The sequence below is a fragment of the Stegostoma tigrinum genome, chromosome 34 (genome assembly GCF_030684315.1).
Source record: "Stegostoma tigrinum isolate sSteTig4 chromosome 34, sSteTig4.hap1, whole genome shotgun sequence".
NCBI lineage: Eukaryota > Metazoa > Chordata > Chondrichthyes > Orectolobiformes > Stegostomatidae > Stegostoma > Stegostoma tigrinum.
The window spans coordinates 26608583-26627119 of record NC_081387.1 but is presented as its reverse complement, the minus strand read 5'-3'; the positions used below and the strand labels follow the sequence as shown (position 1 = coordinate 26627119).

At 44.9% G+C, this 18537-nt stretch overlaps 1 protein-coding gene across 1 annotated transcript; it reads right to left on the bottom strand.

The window, feature by feature from the left end:
- Positions 1-1613: 1613 nt before the first annotated feature.
- On the bottom strand, positions 1614-14344 carry LOC125467666 (heat shock 70 kDa protein 1A-like). Its single transcript, XM_059639631.1, has 2 exons — positions 12290-14344; positions 1614-6517 (listed from the first exon to the last, which is right to left on the bottom strand). Exons 1-2 carry the CDS (start codon positions 14189-14191, stop codon positions 4598-4600), a joined length of 3822 nt encoding a protein of 1273 aa, XP_059495614.1. The 5' UTR covers positions 14192-14344; the 3' UTR covers positions 1614-4597.
- Positions 14345-18537: the final 4193 nt, after the last annotated feature.

The following is an 18537-nucleotide window of genomic DNA, read 5'->3' as shown; positions in this document are numbered from 1 at the left end:
GGGCAATTTAGCATGGCCAATCCACCTAACCTGCACATCTTTGGATTCTGTGGGAGGAAACCCATGCAGACACGGGGAGAATGTGCAAACTCCACACAGACAGTTGCCCGAGGCTGGAATCGAACCCGGGTCCCTGGTGCTGTGAGGCTACAGTGCTAACCACTGAGCCACCGTGCCGCCCACTAATAGGGAGAACCTTTTTTCTAGGATGGTGACGGCAAGCACGAGGGAGCATAAACTGAGGGGTGAAAGATACAGGACAGGTGCCAGATGTAGTTTCTTTACTCAGAGAGTAGTAAGGGAATGGAACGCTTTGCCTGCAACGGTAGTAGATTCACCAACTTTAAGTACATTTAAGTCATCATTGGACAAGCATATGGACGTACATGGAATAGTGTAGGTTAGATGGGCTTCAGATTGGTCTGACAGGTCGGCACAACATCGAGGGCCGAAGGACCTGTACTGTGCTGTAATGTTCTATGTTCTATAAGTGTTCAAAATCATGAGGAATCCAGAACGAGCAAGTGGAGAGAACAGTTTCCATTTATAGGAGTAGTATCAGAGGACATTGATTTTAAAGTGATTGGCAAAAGGACCACAGGTGATGTGTATAACTTTTTTTTCTGTGGTTACAACTTCGATGCAGTTCCTAATGCATGGGCTCTGAAAGCATTCCAGCTGTCATAGTGAAGGCTTGTGCTCCAAAACTAGCTGTACCTCTGCTCAAGCGGTTCTAGTACAGCTACAATGCTACCGTTTATCTAACAACAATGTGAAAAGTCACCGTTGTTTCTTATTGACAAAATCTAGAAAAATTAATTTCTGTCAATTAGCACCCCATCAGTTTACTATCAATCATGAGTAAAACGATGGAAATTGTCATTGACAGTGCTATCAAGGTTAGCATGTGGCTCAGTGGTTAGCCTCCCAGCACCAGAGAACCCAGGTTCAATTCTAGCCTTGGGCAATTGTCTGTCTAGAGTTTGCACATGGGAAATGCAGGGATAGGATAGGGGATGCACTTCGGAGGGTCAATGTGGACCTGATAGACCAATGGCCTGCTTCCACATTGCAGGAATTCTATTCTGTGATAAAGTAGCCCTTATTCAGTACATAACCTACTCACTAACGCGCATTTGTTGGCCAAGACCACTTGGCTGCCGAACTCTTTGCAGCCTTAGGCCAAACATAAACAAAAGATTTCCTCTCCGAGATGAGATGAGAGTGACTACCCTTCACTTCAAGGAAGCATTAAATTGTGTACTGCATCAACAAGCCCTGGCAAAATTAAAGACATTGGGAATCAGTGAGTAAATTCTCCATTTAACCTCACCTATCTCAATGGAAGACAATTGTCTTTGTCAGAGGCCAGTTATCTTAACATCAGAACATCTCTGCAGGAATTCTACAGCGTAGCTTTCCAAAACCAACTATCGTCAGCTTCATTATTAGCTGTTGTGTATGAGCTAAAGGATCCTGAAACAACCTTACAATAATAGCGCAGTGAAGAAAAACATTACATTGAAAAAAACTGCTTTTAAAGCAACAAAGATTTTAAGTTTTCAGTTTTAATGCTACAACATTAACTTTACTACAAATATTTAACAGCATTTATCAACGAAGATTCAAACAAGGCAACAAAGAGTGTAACACAAAGAAATTAAAATCCTGACAGTGTTCTTCAAAATCAACAATGTAACCAACAAATTAACAACTTTAATTGCCCATTAACAATCCAACAAAATTCCACTATACCCATTGATGGGTATCACCTGCACTTTTTGATTTTATTACTACTGGCATTGGGATTGCAATGGTCCAGGTTTCCTGAAAACAAGATAATATTCTAGTGGGTGCAGCCTGCTTTGCAGCATGACCAGGACCCAATTGCACAGCAACAACACTCGGAAAGTGTGACACCATCCTGCACAAAGTAGCCCACTTGATTTGCAGCTCGTTCAATCATAGAGTCATACAGCACAGAAATGGACCCTTTGGTCCAACTCATCTATGCCAGCCTGGTTTCCAAAACTGAACTAGTCCCATTTGCCTGAGTTTGGCCCATATCCCTCTCAACTTTCCTATGTACCTATCCAAATTTCTTTGAAATGTTGTAATTGTACCTGTCTCTAGCACTGGCATTTCATTCCACATACAAACCAAGCCTGTGTGAAATATTTTCCCTCACCTTAAACCTATGCCCTCTAGTTTTGGACTCCCCTACCTCAGGGGAAAGACCTTGGCTATTCACTTTATCTATGCCCTCTCACAACTTTATAAACCTCTATAAGGTCATCCCTCAGCCTCCTATGCTCCAGGGAGAAAAGTCCCAGCATGTCCTTCTGCCTCAAATCTTCCAGTATCAGTAACATCATTGCAAAACTTTTTTGCACCCTTTCCAATTTAATAACCTCCTTCTCACTGCAAGACAACTAGGACTATATGATTAATCCAGATATGGCCATATCAATGTTTCATATAACATGATGCCCCAATTCCTGTAATCAGAGCCACAAAAAAAATCACAGGATGCACTGCAGCAATGCACCAAAAATCCTTAGAAAGTACCTTCCAACCCCACAACTGCTACCATCTAGAAGGACAAGGGCAGTAGATACATGGGAACACCAACATTTGTAAGTTACTTCTGAACTATTCACCATCCTGACTTGGAAATATATTGCCACTCCTTCGGTGTTGCTCGGTCAAAATCCTGGAAATCTGTCCCAAACGGCATTGAGAGTCTGCCTATGGCATGTGGACTGCAGTTGTTCAAGAAGTTAGATCACCACCACCTAGTCAAGGGCAGGCACTGAATGTTGGCCCAGCCAGCGACACCCAGGTCCCACAGGTGAATTTTTTAAAAATCTTTCTGCTTTAACTAACTTTTTAACTCATTGCAATGGAGCACTGACAGTCAGTGAAGATTTTATAGTGTGCAAACAGAGTTTGAATCATAGAATCCCTACAGTGTGAAAACAGGCCCTTCAGCACAACAGGTCCACACTGACCCTTGGAGCATCCCATCAAGAGCCATCCCCCTATAACGCACCTATGCTACCCATCCCTGAACACTACAGGCAACTTAGCATGGCCAGCCCACCTAATCTGCACATCTTTGGACTGTGGGAAGAAACTAATGCAGACGCAGGGAGAATGTGCAAGCTCCACACAGACAGTTGCCCAAGGGTGGAATGGAATCCATGTCCCTAGGCCTGCAAGGCAGCCATGCTAACCACTGAGCCACCATTTGTTTTTAGGTATACTGCTAAGTATTGAGAACAAAATTAATGAATTAATGGCACAAATAGAGATGAATGAGTGTGATCCCATGGACATTATGGAAATGTTTTTATAAAGCTGGGAACTATATAGTGGGGTATGTGATTATTCAGAAAGACATGCAGGAAGACCCATGGGATAGCTTTGTTATTGGTTTAGATGCAATAAGTACAAATAACAAGAAATGATCTTGGAAACTCGTGCTGTATAATCCATATAAGTGGAGGCTAAAGAAATAACAATGGGAAAATGCTGCTGCTGGGAGTAGTCTACAAACCCACTAGCAGCTTTTCTTTAGGACAGAGAATAGATCAGGGAGAAAATAAGAGCCTGTAAAAAAAGACAGTATGTTTATCACGGGTGACTTTAAATTTCATGTAGTTTGAGAAAATCAAGTTGCCAGAGGAAGTCACAAGGATAGTTTTCTAAAATTATATGTTCTACATCCAATTAGAATTAAGTTATTTTGGGTACAGTAATGTATAATGAGGCAAGTTTAATACATGATCACAAAGTAAAAACAAACCCTAAGGTTACAGCGATATTATACAATAGAATTTAGCATTCATGTTTAGAGTAAGAAATCATTCAAATTGTTATACAAGCTTTTTGTGGAGTACAGAGGACATCATCTGAAAATTGGTCGTACACGGAGAGAAACTAATATTTATAGCTACTGCTCGGATGTTATGCATTTTCCAACAAAGATTTTTAGATGTGATTATTTTCCCCAGTAGTTGCATGCAAATTAAGTCTGCAAAGACTGCCAATTCTTGTAATGTCACCTTTTCATGGCCCATATGAAAATGGAATCTATGTTGTTTATTATAAGGGAACAGTATTCCAACTACATCTCAGGTTAATTCTTCGTGTGTTCTACATGACAAAAAAAGATAGCTGACTAGCTTAACTGCAAGTATAACCTGTCCTAACATTAATATCTCAGGATTAATGACAAGTGACTGAATCTCTGAATCATATGGTGCATCCTTGTAGTTATGCAGAAAACTAAGAAAGCACTGAGAATGCTCTTTGCCTCCATTACCAGCTAAAGGAACATAAAGCACTCAATGTACAAAACATACAGGAAACAGTTTGCAGAAAAAAAATCACCATTGACACGTTTAATTGCCACCATCCAAACACCTAAACATTGGAAATGTATGCAATCATTTATCGAACCACGCAAACACTGTCCAAATCAGCTGGATTTACGAAGGACACAAACATTCTAAAGGACAGCTGCAAATTCAGGGAGGTTGGGGGAGAAGAGAGACCAACTGAAAAAGATATTACATTCAAGACAGTTAAAGTTTCAATCAACTTCTTCAATTGTTGGTCCACCAGAAGGGTCCTTTTTGACTTGTTCTGAGAATGGCCCTTCAGGCATACCTCCCTGGTAGAGTTTGGCAATGATGGGTTTGCATACTTTTTCTAAATCTTTCAATTGCTGCTCAAAGTCCTCCTTCTCTGCTGCTTGGTTTGCCTCCAGCCAAGATATGGCCTGGTTACACTTTTCAATGACTTTGTTCTTGTCTTCCTCACTGATCTTGCCTTTCGTTTTCTCTTCCTCCACTGAACTCTTCATGTTGAATGCATATGACTCCAGGGAATTCTTGGCTGCAATTTTCTCACGCTGCATATCATCCTGTCCTTTGTATCTTTCTGCTTCCTGCACCATCCTGTCAATCTCCTCCTTACTCAATCTGCCCTTGTCATTAGTGATGGTGATTTTGCTCTCTTTGCCAGTGCTCTTGTCCACAGCTGACACATTCAAGATGCCATTTGCATCAATATCAAAGGTGACCTCAATCTGTGGTACACCACGTGGCGCAGGAGGGATCCCACTGAGGTCGAATTTGCCCAAGAGGTTGTTGTCCTTAGTCATTGCTCTCTCTCCTTCATATACTTGGATCAAAACACCAGGTTGACTGTCAGAATATGTGGTAAAGATCTGTGTCTGCTTGGTGGGAATGGTGGTGTTACGCTTGATGAGTGTGGTCATGACACCTCCTGCTGTCTCCAGACCCAATGATAGCGGAGTAACATCCAGTAGCAGTAGATCTTGGACATTCTCAGACTTGTCCCCCATCAGAATAGCTGCTTGAACAGCTGCCCCATAGGCCACAGCCTCATCAGGATTGATGCTCTTATTTAAATCTCTGCCATTGAAGAAATCTTGCAGCAATTTCTGGATCTTGGGGATGCGGGTGGAGCCTCCAACCAGGACTATATCATTAACTTGAGCTTTATCCAATTTGGCATCTCTGAGAGCTTTCTCCACGGGTTCCAGAGTGCCTCTAAACAGGTCGATATTCAGTTCTTCAAACCGAGCCCTGGTGATGGAGGTGTAGAAGTCAATGCCTTCATACAAAGAGTCAATCTCAACACTTGCTTGTGTGCTGGAAGACAGGGTTCTCTTGCCTCTTTCACAGGCTGTCCTCAGCCTCCTCACTGCCCTCTTGTTGTCACTGATCTCCTTTCTGTATTTACGTTTGAACTCATCAATGAAGTGATTGACCATGCGGTTATCAAAGTCCTCTCCACCCAAGTGGGTGTCACCTGCCGTCGATTTCACTTCAAAGATACCATCGTCAATGGTGAGAATAGACACATCGAAGGTGCCACCCCCCAGGTCAAAGATGAGAACATTGCGTTCTCCTCTGCCCTTCTTGTCCAGGCCATAGGCAATGGCAGCTGCTGTTGGCTCATTAATGATCCGTAAGACATTGAGACCAGCGATCACACCAGCATCTTTGGTTGCCTGGCGCTGGGAGTCATTGAAATAAGCAGGTACTGTGATAACAGCATTAGTGACAGTGTAGCCTAGGTAGGCCTCAGCGATCTCCTTCATCTTGGTCAGCACCATAGAAGAGATTTCCTCAGGGTAAAAGGTCTTATCTTCACCCTTGTACTCGACTTTGACCTTTGGCTTCCCTGCATCATTCACCACCTGGAAGGGCCAGTGCTTCATGTCAGACTGGACAACCGGGTCATTATATTTCCTGCCAATGAGTCTCTTGGCATCAAAGATGGTGTTGGGTGGGTTCAGAGCTACCTGGTTCTTGGCAGCATCTCCAATGAGCCTCTCGGTGTCATTGAAGGCCACGTAGCTGGGGGTGGTGCGGTTGCCCTGGTCATTGGCGATGATCTCCACCTTGCCATGTTGGAAGACCCCGACACAGGAGTAGGTGGTGCCCAGGTCAATACCAATGGCTGTCCCCCTGCTTGCCATCTATCAAACCTGTCTCAAACGGCCTCCTGGGGCTGCAATAGCTCGGCCACACCACCACGCCGTAGCACTCTGTTTCTAACCCCCACCTCTTCGTGTCTTCTTCTGCCACCCCGCACCCGTCTAAGGCCGATTTATAGCCTTCGGCGCCCGTCGTGGGAACCAACCACTGGATTGACGTGCTCGTCGTCCAATGGCCGTGACAGATCACCGCACCATAGCAACGGTTCGACCAATGACCGACCGGACTAAGGCAGACGGGGACGGGACCAGTGCGTGGGCGCGATCCGCCGATTGTGACGTTGGCGCCTATGGAAAGTTTCAGCACGTGTAGAGATGACGCTGGACGAATTCAAATTTGAATTGAATATGAACCGTTAGATTCGCACCGTTAGGCCCAAAAGAAATGGCCTCCAGTTAAAAGTGGTACAGACTGGGGGCTAGTTCATCATGTTTAAACCATTATTGCGATGTAATGACGTTTGCCCGGTACTAGTTGCCATGGGAACCGTCACTGATTTGAATTTTGTTTTACACTTTTGTCCCCTGAAGAGTACTTCTGGTTTAACGTTTCAAGAGTTCTCAAATTACAGCCAATAAATTGTACCATTTCCACTCCCTCACACCCAAGACTACAAGGCTTGTTTAAAATTCCAACTGTTTCAGTAAGAGATAGGGAGTGTCCTGAGGTTCAGAGTCTGAAATGTTAACGCTGCCCCCACACTTGACTCCTACCTAATAATGGCTTCTGAAGTAGCAGAGCAGGTCACTTGCATTTTCTGCAAAGTAAAGGTGTCTACCCGAAGGAAAAGAACTAGAATGGTCAAGAAATGTACTATTCCCACTGTCACCTATGTTCATTCAAATCAACTTGCAATGGCAATTATATAAACATATGGGTCTGAGAGGAATGCTGTTCAGAGGGTCAGTGCAGATTCGATGGGCTGACTGGCCTCTTTCTGCATTGTAGGGATCATATGATTCTATGGTATCTGCTGGACTTTAAACTTAATTCCTAAATCTGGAATTAAAAGCTTTGTAGCGATGAAATAGAGTCATAGACTTGTACAGCATGGAATCAGACCCTTCAGTTCAACTCTTCCATGCTAATCAGATGTCTTCAATGAATCTAGCCCTATTTGCCAGCATTTGGCCCACATTCTTCTAAACCCTTCCTATTTCTACACCTACCCAGATGCATTTTTAAATGTTGTTATTATACCAGCTGGCCATTGTATGTTTTCGCAAGGAAGTCTGACATGCTTACTTGGTCATGTCTGTGTGAACCTAGACCTAGAGCAACAACATGGTTATAAATTATTTTAAAAATCAACCTGCTCAGAGATGCTATTACACTCCTGTGGAGCAGGTGAGACTTGAACGTGGGCCTGTCGATCCAGGAGTAGGAGCTCTACATCTGCACCACATGAGCCTTTAGCAATGTGGTTATTAACAGTGCTCTCAAATAGCCTAGCAGGCTGCTCAGTTAGGGACAGTTTAGCTTGGGTGTCAAATGGAAGTTTTTCCCATCCATTAAAGGGGAACCTGGTGTGGAGATGTCAGTGTTAGACTGGGTGGACAAAGTAAGAAGTCACACAACACTTGGTTATAGTCCAACATGTTTATTTGAAATCACAAGCTTTCTGAGCACTGCTCCTTCGTCAGGTGACGTCAGGAGAAAAAAGGGGAGTAAATATTTTTCAGTCCATGGAAAGACAATAGTGAGGGATCATTGACAGCTAAATCAAGCTTCTCTCAAAATTCAAGTAAATCGACTGGAACTGTGACACACTTCCAAGACAGATGGGCACCCTGCCACTGCATCAGAAGACTGTTTAAAAATTGTTGCTCCTTGCCTGGAAATTGAATGTAGGGTACAGCAGTAGGAGTACAAATCTTAATCACTAAGCCACCATGGAAACTAAATGTATCAGTACTTGGTGGAATGATACACACCAACAAGTATGAATTACGCAACTTTCCATCAAAATACTTAACAGGGCTAATCACCCGCACACTTAGCAGTGGGAGATTAGGTGACATGACTTGATAGAGAATGGAGTTTTGATCATGTGGCCACTAAGTTACACAAGCACTTTTAGGTTTCAAGTCTACAACCTTAGTTGCTCAGCCACAAATATTATTGCCTAAAAGGCTTTTTTTTAAAACCAACCTGTTCAGGCATGTTGTGACAAACCAATGGGGCAGATGAGACTTGCACTTGGACCTTCTGTCCCACTGCAAAACAAGAACCCCGAAGCAGCATTATTTGAAGCTCAGATATTCATTACCAATATAGTGATGACTTATATAAATTTGCTTTTCTGATGAAGGGTCTAGGCCCGAAACGTCAGCTTTTGTGCTCCTAAGATGCTGCTTGGCCTGCTGTGTTCATCCAGCTCCACACTTTGTTATCTCGGATTCTCCAGCATCTGCAGTTCCCAATATCTCTGTATAAATTTCTCCTTGGTTCACTTTGATCTAATAGTTGAGCAAGTGTAGTGGGTTAAAATACCTTAGTTAAAGTATTTAATTGTGATAAGCTTGCCTTCAAGTGAGGAGCAAAAGTGATAAATGTTCAGGATGTTTAAATCTTATGCTCTCCATGGACTTTTTTAAAGCTTTGGTCTTCTGTATATTTCTAATTTTGTTACTGTATTGTGAAAAACAGAAAAAAATTCTGAAAAATTATGTAATTTAACAACCTCATTCCTGCATGATTCAGGACAGAAAATACTGGAGATACTTGGCAGGCCATTCACCCCTCAAGCCTGCTTTACCACTCAATAAATTCAGTGTTGCTTTTCTACATCCAACTGTTTTTTACATTCTACCCCCATATCTCTTGATGTCCTTATCCTATGGAAATCTATCAGTCTCTTTCATGGATATTGCTTTATCCTCAAAACATCAACAGGTCATTAATTGATTTAAAAGCTGTACTTGCTTAAATTATTAAATGGATTTTGCTGAACTAAAGCATGCCACTATTGATCACGTGATGCAAACTGACCACAATTTTTAAATAGATTCCAATCAGTAGCTACAGGACAGAACAAAACCATCATCATCCTGGCATGTCACAAAATTGCAATGTGTGGACCTTGCAGTCTACAGAGTCAAATGACAGCTTTCCCCAACCAGTCCTGAACAAAGGGAAGCTGTTGAAGCTCATTATGCCTGAAATGATAATAACTGCTCACTATTAATCTCACAAAAATGAATAAAGACTAGATAGATAGAAACCAATTGTTTCCTATAAACTACCTTGTTAATTTGAAATTATAGTTCTAGAGTTATACAGTTGTACAGCACAGAAACACACCCTTTCCTCCATCTCATCCATGTCAACAAGGTATCCTAAATTAATCTGTTTCCATTTGCCAGCATTTGGCAATATCCCTCTTAAAGTTTCCTATTAACATTCCCATCCAGATGCCTTTTAAATGCTGTAATTGTACCAGCCTTCACGCATCGACCTCTGCATGAAAAAGTCAACACTGGGGTCCCTTTTGAATCTTTTCCCCTCTCACCTTAAACCTATACCCTTTAGTTTTGGATTCCCTGACCCTGGGGAGAAGACCTTGGGGACTATTCACCCTTTTCATGCCCCTCATGATTTTACAAACTTCTAAATCGTTGCCACTCAGCCTACAACGCTCCAGGTAAAATAGCTGCAGCCGATTTCAGCCTTTCCCTCTCGTTCAAACCCTCCAACCCTGGCAATATCCTTGTAAATCTTTTCTGAACCCTTTCAAGTAATAGCAACATCTTTCCTGTAGCAGGGAGATCAGAACTGGGGTAAAGGAGTCTAAAGATTCACCACCCTAGAAGTGAAGAAGTCCCCACTCACCTCAGTCCTTGAAGGTCCAACCACTAATCTGAGACTTTGACCCAAGCCATAGTGCCTGCAATCAGGGGAACCAATCACCTAGCATCTTTTATTTTTCAGAATTCTTTTAATCAGATGAGGATGTCATCAGCAGATCCAGCATTTGTTGCCCATCCCCAACAGTCCCTGAACTGAGTGGCTTGCTAATAATTTCAGAAGGCAATTAAGAGGGAACCCTATTGCTCTGGGTCTGTAGTCATGTATAGGCCAGACCTGGTGAGGACAGCAGATTTTGTTCCCTGAAGGACATTAGGCATTTTTACAATAGTCAGTGATAATTTTGATGGTCACCATCGCTGAGACTCCCTTTAGATGGAAACTGAGTTTAATTTTCAGCAGCTGCAGTGTTGGGAAATTATATCTGAATTTCACGTTGTTATCCTTTGCCTCTAGTCCAGTGATATTGATATAATGCCCCCATCTCCCCTGTAAGAACTTCTGTCTCATTCAACGAGATCACGTTTCATCTTTCTAACCTCTCGAGAATATAAGCCCTGTCTTCTTGATCTCTCCTCGTAGACATTACCGCAACTCCAGGAATCAATCTAGTGAACTTCCACTGCCCTCCGAATATGGCAATATATCTTTCCTTTAGCTAGGGACATCAAAACTGCACAAAATATTCTCCAAGCAGTGTTGCTAAGGCTCTATACAACAGCAGCAAGACATTTTTACTCCTGTATTGAATACTTGAGTAATAAAGGCCAACATACCATTTGCCTTCCTCATTTCTTGCATGCCATCTTGTGGTGGCAGGTCATCAACTGACACTCGACTTGTTTCTCTTTCCGCTCTTTCTGCTCGGGCTGAGTGTTTCAAGCATCCACATACCTTTTCCAGAGGAAAGCTTGGAATAAATGGCAGGCAGCGCATTTATTTATGGATGGTAACTTGAAATCATGCAAGTGGGCAAAGCAGTGGAGACTGCTATTCTGCTTGTAAAGTGCGAGATAATTGACTTTGGATACAACAGTGAGAAATCAGAGTATTTTCAATGTGCTTAGAAAAAGGAAGAAAGGAGGCGATGAGAGATTTGGATGTCCAAGTACAGAAAGGAGAGGTAGGCACACATTAGCCCAACAGGTTAATGGAAAGCTGGCTTGTGACTCAAGTGGGCAGCAATAGTGAGAGTAGGAATTTATGCTTCCAGTGCACAAAGATGTCATCTGAACCCATCTTGAGTGTTGTGTATGATTCTGAGCACTGCCACTCAACAGAAATGCATATTCTGTAGCAGTCACTATTAAAATTGGAGGTCTTGTGGTGTAGAGGGGAATGTCTCTGAGCTAGAATATCCAAGTTCAAGAACCTATGGTGCATTCTTTATTGCAGACAAGCAGGTTGAACATCAACGTTTAATGTTATTCTAACACACAGCACATTCAGGTGCTGTGAACAATAGGGAACCCTGTCCAGCCATCTAAAGATAGAAGTGGCAGCAGTACGTTGTCAGGGCTGAAGTACTTGTCAGCGCTTTCAGAGCACAGTGCTTGAAAGAAGAAAGGTATTCAAAACTAAACACCTGACCAAATGATTTTAGCACAAGACTTTATTAGCCTTTTACATAAATGTACTCAATGTACATAAGTGGACAAGCAAATGTAACCAGGAAAGTAACTGAGCAATCCAGAATAATCACATTAAAAACAACAAAGTTCACTGAAAGAAAACTCATTATCATAAAGCCAACTGTGAACCATCAAAGGCAGTATCTTAATCGAGAAATATGTCATCTCTACAAATGGCAACCGAGTACTTTGATCATGTCAATGTTTTACAAAGTTAGTTAAACTAGGGATGCCAAAGTGGGGTAATGAGATGATGGTTGGAATAGAGATGGTGGGACAGGGAAAGATGTAAGTTTGGGAAAGAATTCAATCAACTTCCTCAATTGTTGGGCCACTAAAGGCATTTCCTTTACCAGCCTGGTCACCGAAGCCAACAGGCACATCTCCCTGATATAACTTGGCAATAATGGGGTTGCAGATATTCTCCAACTTCTTCAGTTGATCTTCATACTCATGCTTCTCTGCATCCTGGTGTGTCTCCAGCCAGGATATTGCTTGGTTACAGGTTTCAGTTACCTTCTTCTTGTCTTCCTCACTAATCTTGCTGCTTATTTTTTCTTCCTCTGCTGAATTCTTCATGTTGAATGCATATGACTCTAGGGAGTTTTTAGCCAAGACTTTTTTGTGTTGCATATCATCTTGGGCTTTGTAACTTTCTGCTTCCTGCACCATCCTCTCAATCTCCTCCTTACTCAGCCTGCCCTTGTCATTGCTGATAGTGATCTTGTTCGATTTGCCAGTGCTCTTATCAATGGCAGAGACATTCAAGATGCCATTGGCATCGATATCAAAGGTGACCTCGATCTGTGGCACACCACGAGGGGCAGGAGCAATGCCACTCAATTCAAATTTCCCCAGGAGATTGTTGTCTTTGGTCATGGCTCGCTCTCCTTCATACACCTGAATAAGCACACCAGGCTGGTTATCAGAGTAGGTGCTGAAGATCTGGGTCTGCTTGGTGGGAATGGTGGTATTGCGCTTGATGAGTGCAGTCATGACACCTCCTGCTGTCTCGAGACCCAATGACAGGGCAGCAACATCCAGGAGAAGTAGGTCCTGAACATTCTCGGACTTGTCCCCCATCAGAATAGCTGCTTGAACAGCTGCCCCATAGGCCACAGCCTCATCAGGATTGATGCTCTTGTTCAGCTCCTTGCCACTGAAGAAATCTTGCAGCAGTTTCTGGATCTTGGGAATGCGGGTGGAGCCCCCAACCAAGACAACGTCATGGATCTGTGACTTGTCCAACTTGGCATCTCTCAGAGCTTTCTCCACTGGTTCCAGAGTGCCTCTGAACAGGTCGGTATTGAGTTCCTCAAACCGAGCCCTGGTGATGGAGGTGTAGAAGTCTAAGCTTTCATACAGAGAGTCAATTTCAATACTGGCTTGTGTGCTGGAAGACAGGGTTCTCTTGGCTCTTTCACAGGCTGTCCTCAGCCTCCTCACCGCCCTCTTGTTCTGACTGATGTCCTTCTTGTATTTACGCTTGAACTCCTCAATGAAGTGATTGACCATGCGATTATCAAAGTCCTCTCCTCCCAAGTGGGTGTCGCCCGCTGTCGATTTCACTTCAAAGATACCATCGTCAATGGAGAGGATAGACACGTCAAAGGTGCCACCCCCCAAGTCAAAGATGAGAACATTGTGTTCTCCTCTGCCCTTCTTGTCCAGGCCATAGGCAATGGCAGCTGCCGTTGGCTCATTGATAACACGGAGGACATTGAGGCCAGCGATCACCCCGGCGTCTTTGGTTGCCTGGCGCTGGGAGTCATTGAAGTAAGCAGGCACCGTGATAACAGCATTACTGACAGTGTGTCCCAGGTAAGCCTCTGCTGTCTCCTTCATCTTGGTCAGCACCATGGAAGAGATTTCCTCGGGGTAAAAAGATCTACTGGCGCCTTTATATTCAACCCTGACCTTAGGCTTCCCTCCATCATTCACCACCTGGAAGGGCCAGTGCTTCATATCAGACTGCACGACTGGGTCATCAAACCTCCTTCCGATGAGCCTCTTGGCATCAAAGATGGTATTCTGTGGGTTCAGGGCTACCTGGTTCTTGGCAGCATCTCCGATGAGCCTCTCAGTGTCATTGAAGGCCACGTAGCTGGGGGTGGTGCGGTTGCCCTGGTCATTGGCGATGATCTCCACCTTGCCATGCTGGAAGACCCCGACACAGGAGTAGGTGGTACCCAGGTCAATACCAATGGCTGCTGGCATGATTTCCTATCTCGGGACGGCCATCCGTGACTAACTGCACCAGGCTAACGCTCCTTCTGCCGCCGTTGACACCGACCAGTTGCTTATTTGCAGATAGAGGGCAGTGTTCGGGAACGTTCCTGTCGAACGTCCAGCAGTTGTAGCAAATCATAGGCCGAACGTCCCCGCCTTTAGAACGCTGCGACAGGGCACGAGCCAATGCCCGAGTTCGTTAGACTGTTGCCATAACGACCGGGCAATCGCATCATTACAGTTCGCGGTGCGAGATTCCGGAGCCCATGCTCAATCTCCTTGAGTGGTTGGTCTTATTTGTTACTTGCATTGACCTGGCGCTTTCGGTTCACCAAGCAGCCACTGATTGTCGACCAGCACAATTGGTTGGACGGCTAGTCTGTGCTGAAAGGTGGTGTCAGTAGAATGAGTTCGGTTCTTACACGGGCTGTGAAGGACTATCCTTAACTGTTCCCTGGCTTGAAGCGTGCTGACCCTTAGGTTAAACCACCGCCAGTGGTCCCTCGTTCTCTGATGGGACTGTAGCAACTTTACCTCATTCCATCCTGAAAATATACGCCAGCGTAAACTGTGCAGTTTTCAAATTCAGAGACAACAAGGTGTGTAGAACTGGATGAACACAGCAGACCAAGCAGTATCAGTTGAGCAGGAAAGCTGACGTTTCGAGAAGCGTCTAGGTCCGAAACATAAGCTTTGTTGCTTGGCCTGCTGTGTGCATGCAGCTCTGCAGCTTGTTATCTCAGACTCTCCAGCAAATGTAAATATCTCTGAAACAACTTTCAAATTCAGTGAAAGCTAAAGGTGCTGCTTTCAAGCTCGATCCAATAAACAATTCTCAGTCCCAAACTGGATCCTCCATTGGCCCATAAGAAATAAGAACAGGAGTAGGCCATTCCACCCGCAAGCACAGAATCCTGGGTGATCTGACATTCCTCATGTCCATTTTCCTGCCGTTTCCCTTTAACCCTTGATTCTATTGATCCTACATCTGAAGCTACTGGACTCTCTTAACCCTACTTATCAACAATCTATCTCAGCCTTAATTATACATGAACAGCCTGCCCCACAGCTCTCTGTGACGGGGAGTTCCAGAAGAACACACACCCCACTGGGCTGTTCTTTGTTCTTCTGTTCTGTGCACCCGCACACTGGTTATTGAAGAAAACTTACTTAAGGATTTTTTTTTCAAGAAAAACCATTCAAGGAACGTGGGTGCAGCTGACTTGGCCAGCTTTTATTCCATCTCCCTAGTTGCCCTGGAGAAGGTGATGGTGAGCTGACTCCTCAAACGCTGCAAGATAATAAAGTGTGAAGCTGGATGAACACAGCAGGCCCAGCAGCATCTCAGGAGCACAAAAGCTGATGCTTCGGGCCTAGACCCTTCATCAGAGAGGGGGATGGGCTAAGGGTTCTGGAATAAATAGGGAGAGAGGGGGAGGCGGACTGAAGATGGAGAGAAAAGAAGATAGGTGGAGAGGAGAGTATAGGTGGGGAGGTAGGGAGGGGATAGGTCAGTCCAGGGAAGACGGACAGGTCAAGGAGGTGGGATGAGGTTAGTAGGTAGGAAATGGAGGTGCGGCTTGGGGTGGGAGGAAGGGATGGGTGAGAGGAAGAACAGGTTAGGGAGGCAGAGACAGGCTGGGCTGGTTTTGGGACTCAGTGGGGGGAGGGGAAGAGCTGGGCTGGTTGTGTGGTGAAGTGGGGGGAGGGGACGAACTGGGCTGGTTTTGGGATGCGGTGGGGGAAGGGGAGATTTTGAAGCTGGTGAAGTCCACATTGATACCATTGGGCTGCAGGGTTCCCAAGCGGAATATGAGTTGCTGTTCCTGCAACCTTCGGGTGGCATCATTGTGGCACTGCAGGAGGCCCATGATGGACATGTCACCTAAAGAATGGGAGGGGGAGTTGAAATGGTTCGCGACTGGGAGGTGCAGTTGTTTATTGCGAACCGAGCAGAGGTGCTCTGCAAAGCGGTCCCCAAGCCTCGGCTTGGTTTCCCCAATGTAGAGGAGGCCACACCGGGTACAATGGATACAGTATACCACATTGGCTGATGTGCAGGTGAACCTCTGCTTAATAAGGAAAGTCATCTTGGGGCCTGGGTTAGGGGTGAGGGAGGAGGTGTGGGGGCAAGTGTAGCATTTCCTGCGGTTGCAGGGGAAGGTGCCGGGTGTGGTGGGGTTGGAGGGCAGTGTGGAGCGAACAAGGGAGTCACGGAGAGAGTGGTCTCTCCGGAAAGCAGACAAGGGTGTGGATGGAAAAATGTCTTGGGTGGTGGGGTCAGATTGTAGATGGCGGAAGTGTCGGAGGATGATGCGTAGTATCCGGAGGTTGGTGGGGTGGTGTGTGAGAACGAGGAGGATCCTCTTGGGGCGGTTGTGGCGGGGGTGGGGTGTGAGGGATGTGTTGCGGGAAATGCGGGAGACGCGGTCAAGGGTGTTCTCGACCACTGTAGGGGGGAAAGTTGCGGTCCTTGAAGAACTTGGACATCTGGACAAAGGGAAGAAAATGGAGTCCAGATAGGTGAGACCCACGATGAGGCATTCCACTCCCGCACATCCCAGATGTCCACTTTCCAGAGAGACCACTCTCCCCGTGACTCCCTTGTTCGCTCCACACTGCCCTCCAACCCCACCACACCCGGCACCTTCCCCTGCAACCGCGGAAAGGCTACACTTGCCCCCACACCTCCTTCCTCACCCCTATCCCAGGCCCCAAGATGACTTTCCATATTAAGCAGAAGTTCACCTGCACATCTGCCAATGTGGTGTACTGTATCCATTGTACCCGGTGTGGCTTCCTCTACATTAGGGAAACCAAGCAGAGGCTTGGGGACCGCTTTGCAGAACACCTCCGCTCAGTTCGCAATAAACAACTGCACTCCCCCAGTCGCGAACCATTTCAACTCCCCCTCCCATTCTTTAGATGGCATGTCCATCATGGGCCTCCTGCAGTGCCACAATGCCACCACCCGAACGTTGTAGGAACAGCAACTCATATTCCGCTTGGGAACCCTGCACCCCACTGCATCCCAAAACCAGCCCAGCCTGTCTCTGCCTCCCTAACCTGTTCTTCCTCTCACCCATCCCTTCCTCCCACCCCAAGCTGCACCTCCATTTCCTACCTACTAACCTCATCCCACCTCCTTGGCCTGTCCGTCTTCCCTGGACTGACCTATCCCCTCCCTACCTCCCCACCTATACTCTCCTCTCCACCTATCTTCTTTTCTCTCCATCTTCGGTCCGCCTCCCCCCTCTCCCTATTTATTCCAGAACCCTCACCCCATCCCCTCTCTGATGAAGGGTCTAGACCCGAAATGTCAGCTTTTGTGCTCCTGAGGTGCTGCTGGGCCTGCTGTGTTCATCCAGCTTCACACTTTATTATCTTGGATTCTCCAGCATCTGCAGTTCCCTTTATCACTCCTCAAACACTGCAGTCCGTTTGATGTAGGTTGACCCACAATGCTGTCAGGGAGGGTTTCCATAATTTTGACCCAGTGACAATGAAGGAGCGGTGACATATTTCCAAATCAGAATGGTGAATGGTTTGATGAAAATTTGCAAACAGTGGTGTATCCCTGGTCTTTCTACATGTGAATAGTTGTGGGTTTGGAAAGGCACCGTATTTTCCTGAGGCACCTTAGAATATTACCAGGAAGAGTAAGCCACTGATTTCTATTCAAAGTCAATTCCCCACCTCCTCCATCACGCTATCTTTAACCCACCTTGAGGCATACAATTTTAAGGGTAATGATTTAAGCCTTATTGTTGCTTCCATTGGAAAAAACTTCCACCACCTTTTTCAAATAAAAGTATAATTTTTTCAGTCATTGCACCACAAGGATTCACAGTAAAGTGACCAATGACATAAAAATACTTTCCAAAGCTATACATCCTAGCACTACATTGAACTATTTTTGCACAACAGACCAAAAGATATCAGAGCAGATTTAGGTCATTCAGTCCATCAATTCTGCTCTGCCACTCCATTGTGACTGTCATGTTTCTCAAACCACTTCTCTTGCCTTCTCCCTGTAACCTTTGAGCCCCAAAAGAAACTTAATGATGAAAATTAATGAGTGAAAATATTATTTTTTTGCTACAGGATTCCTATTTATTATTTTTAATATAAACCTGAGAATAGAACTTCTCCACTTTGCAGAAAGATTTGTCAAATACATCAAAGAAGTTTCACTATGGTAGACAAGATATTGGGTTTAGGATATTCATATTACCACCACTCTGGTGGTCCTATGAAAGACCTATCCTATTTTTAATATTCGTTTTAAGAGATTCTGGCATTGCAAGCAAGACCATAATTAATTTTCCATCCTT

What these genes read in the sequence shown, in the direction of transcription:
- LOC125467666 (XM_059639631.1), bottom strand. Translation starts at nt 14,191, where the DNA reads ATGCCAGCAGCCATTGGTATTGACCTGGGTACCACCTACTCCTGTGTC. An exon ending in GTGGCCCAACAATTGAGGAA is followed by an intron (nt 6,518 to 12,289) that starts GTTGATTGAATT and finishes CAGGTTTGATAG; the next exon opens with ATGGCAAGCAGGGGGACAGC.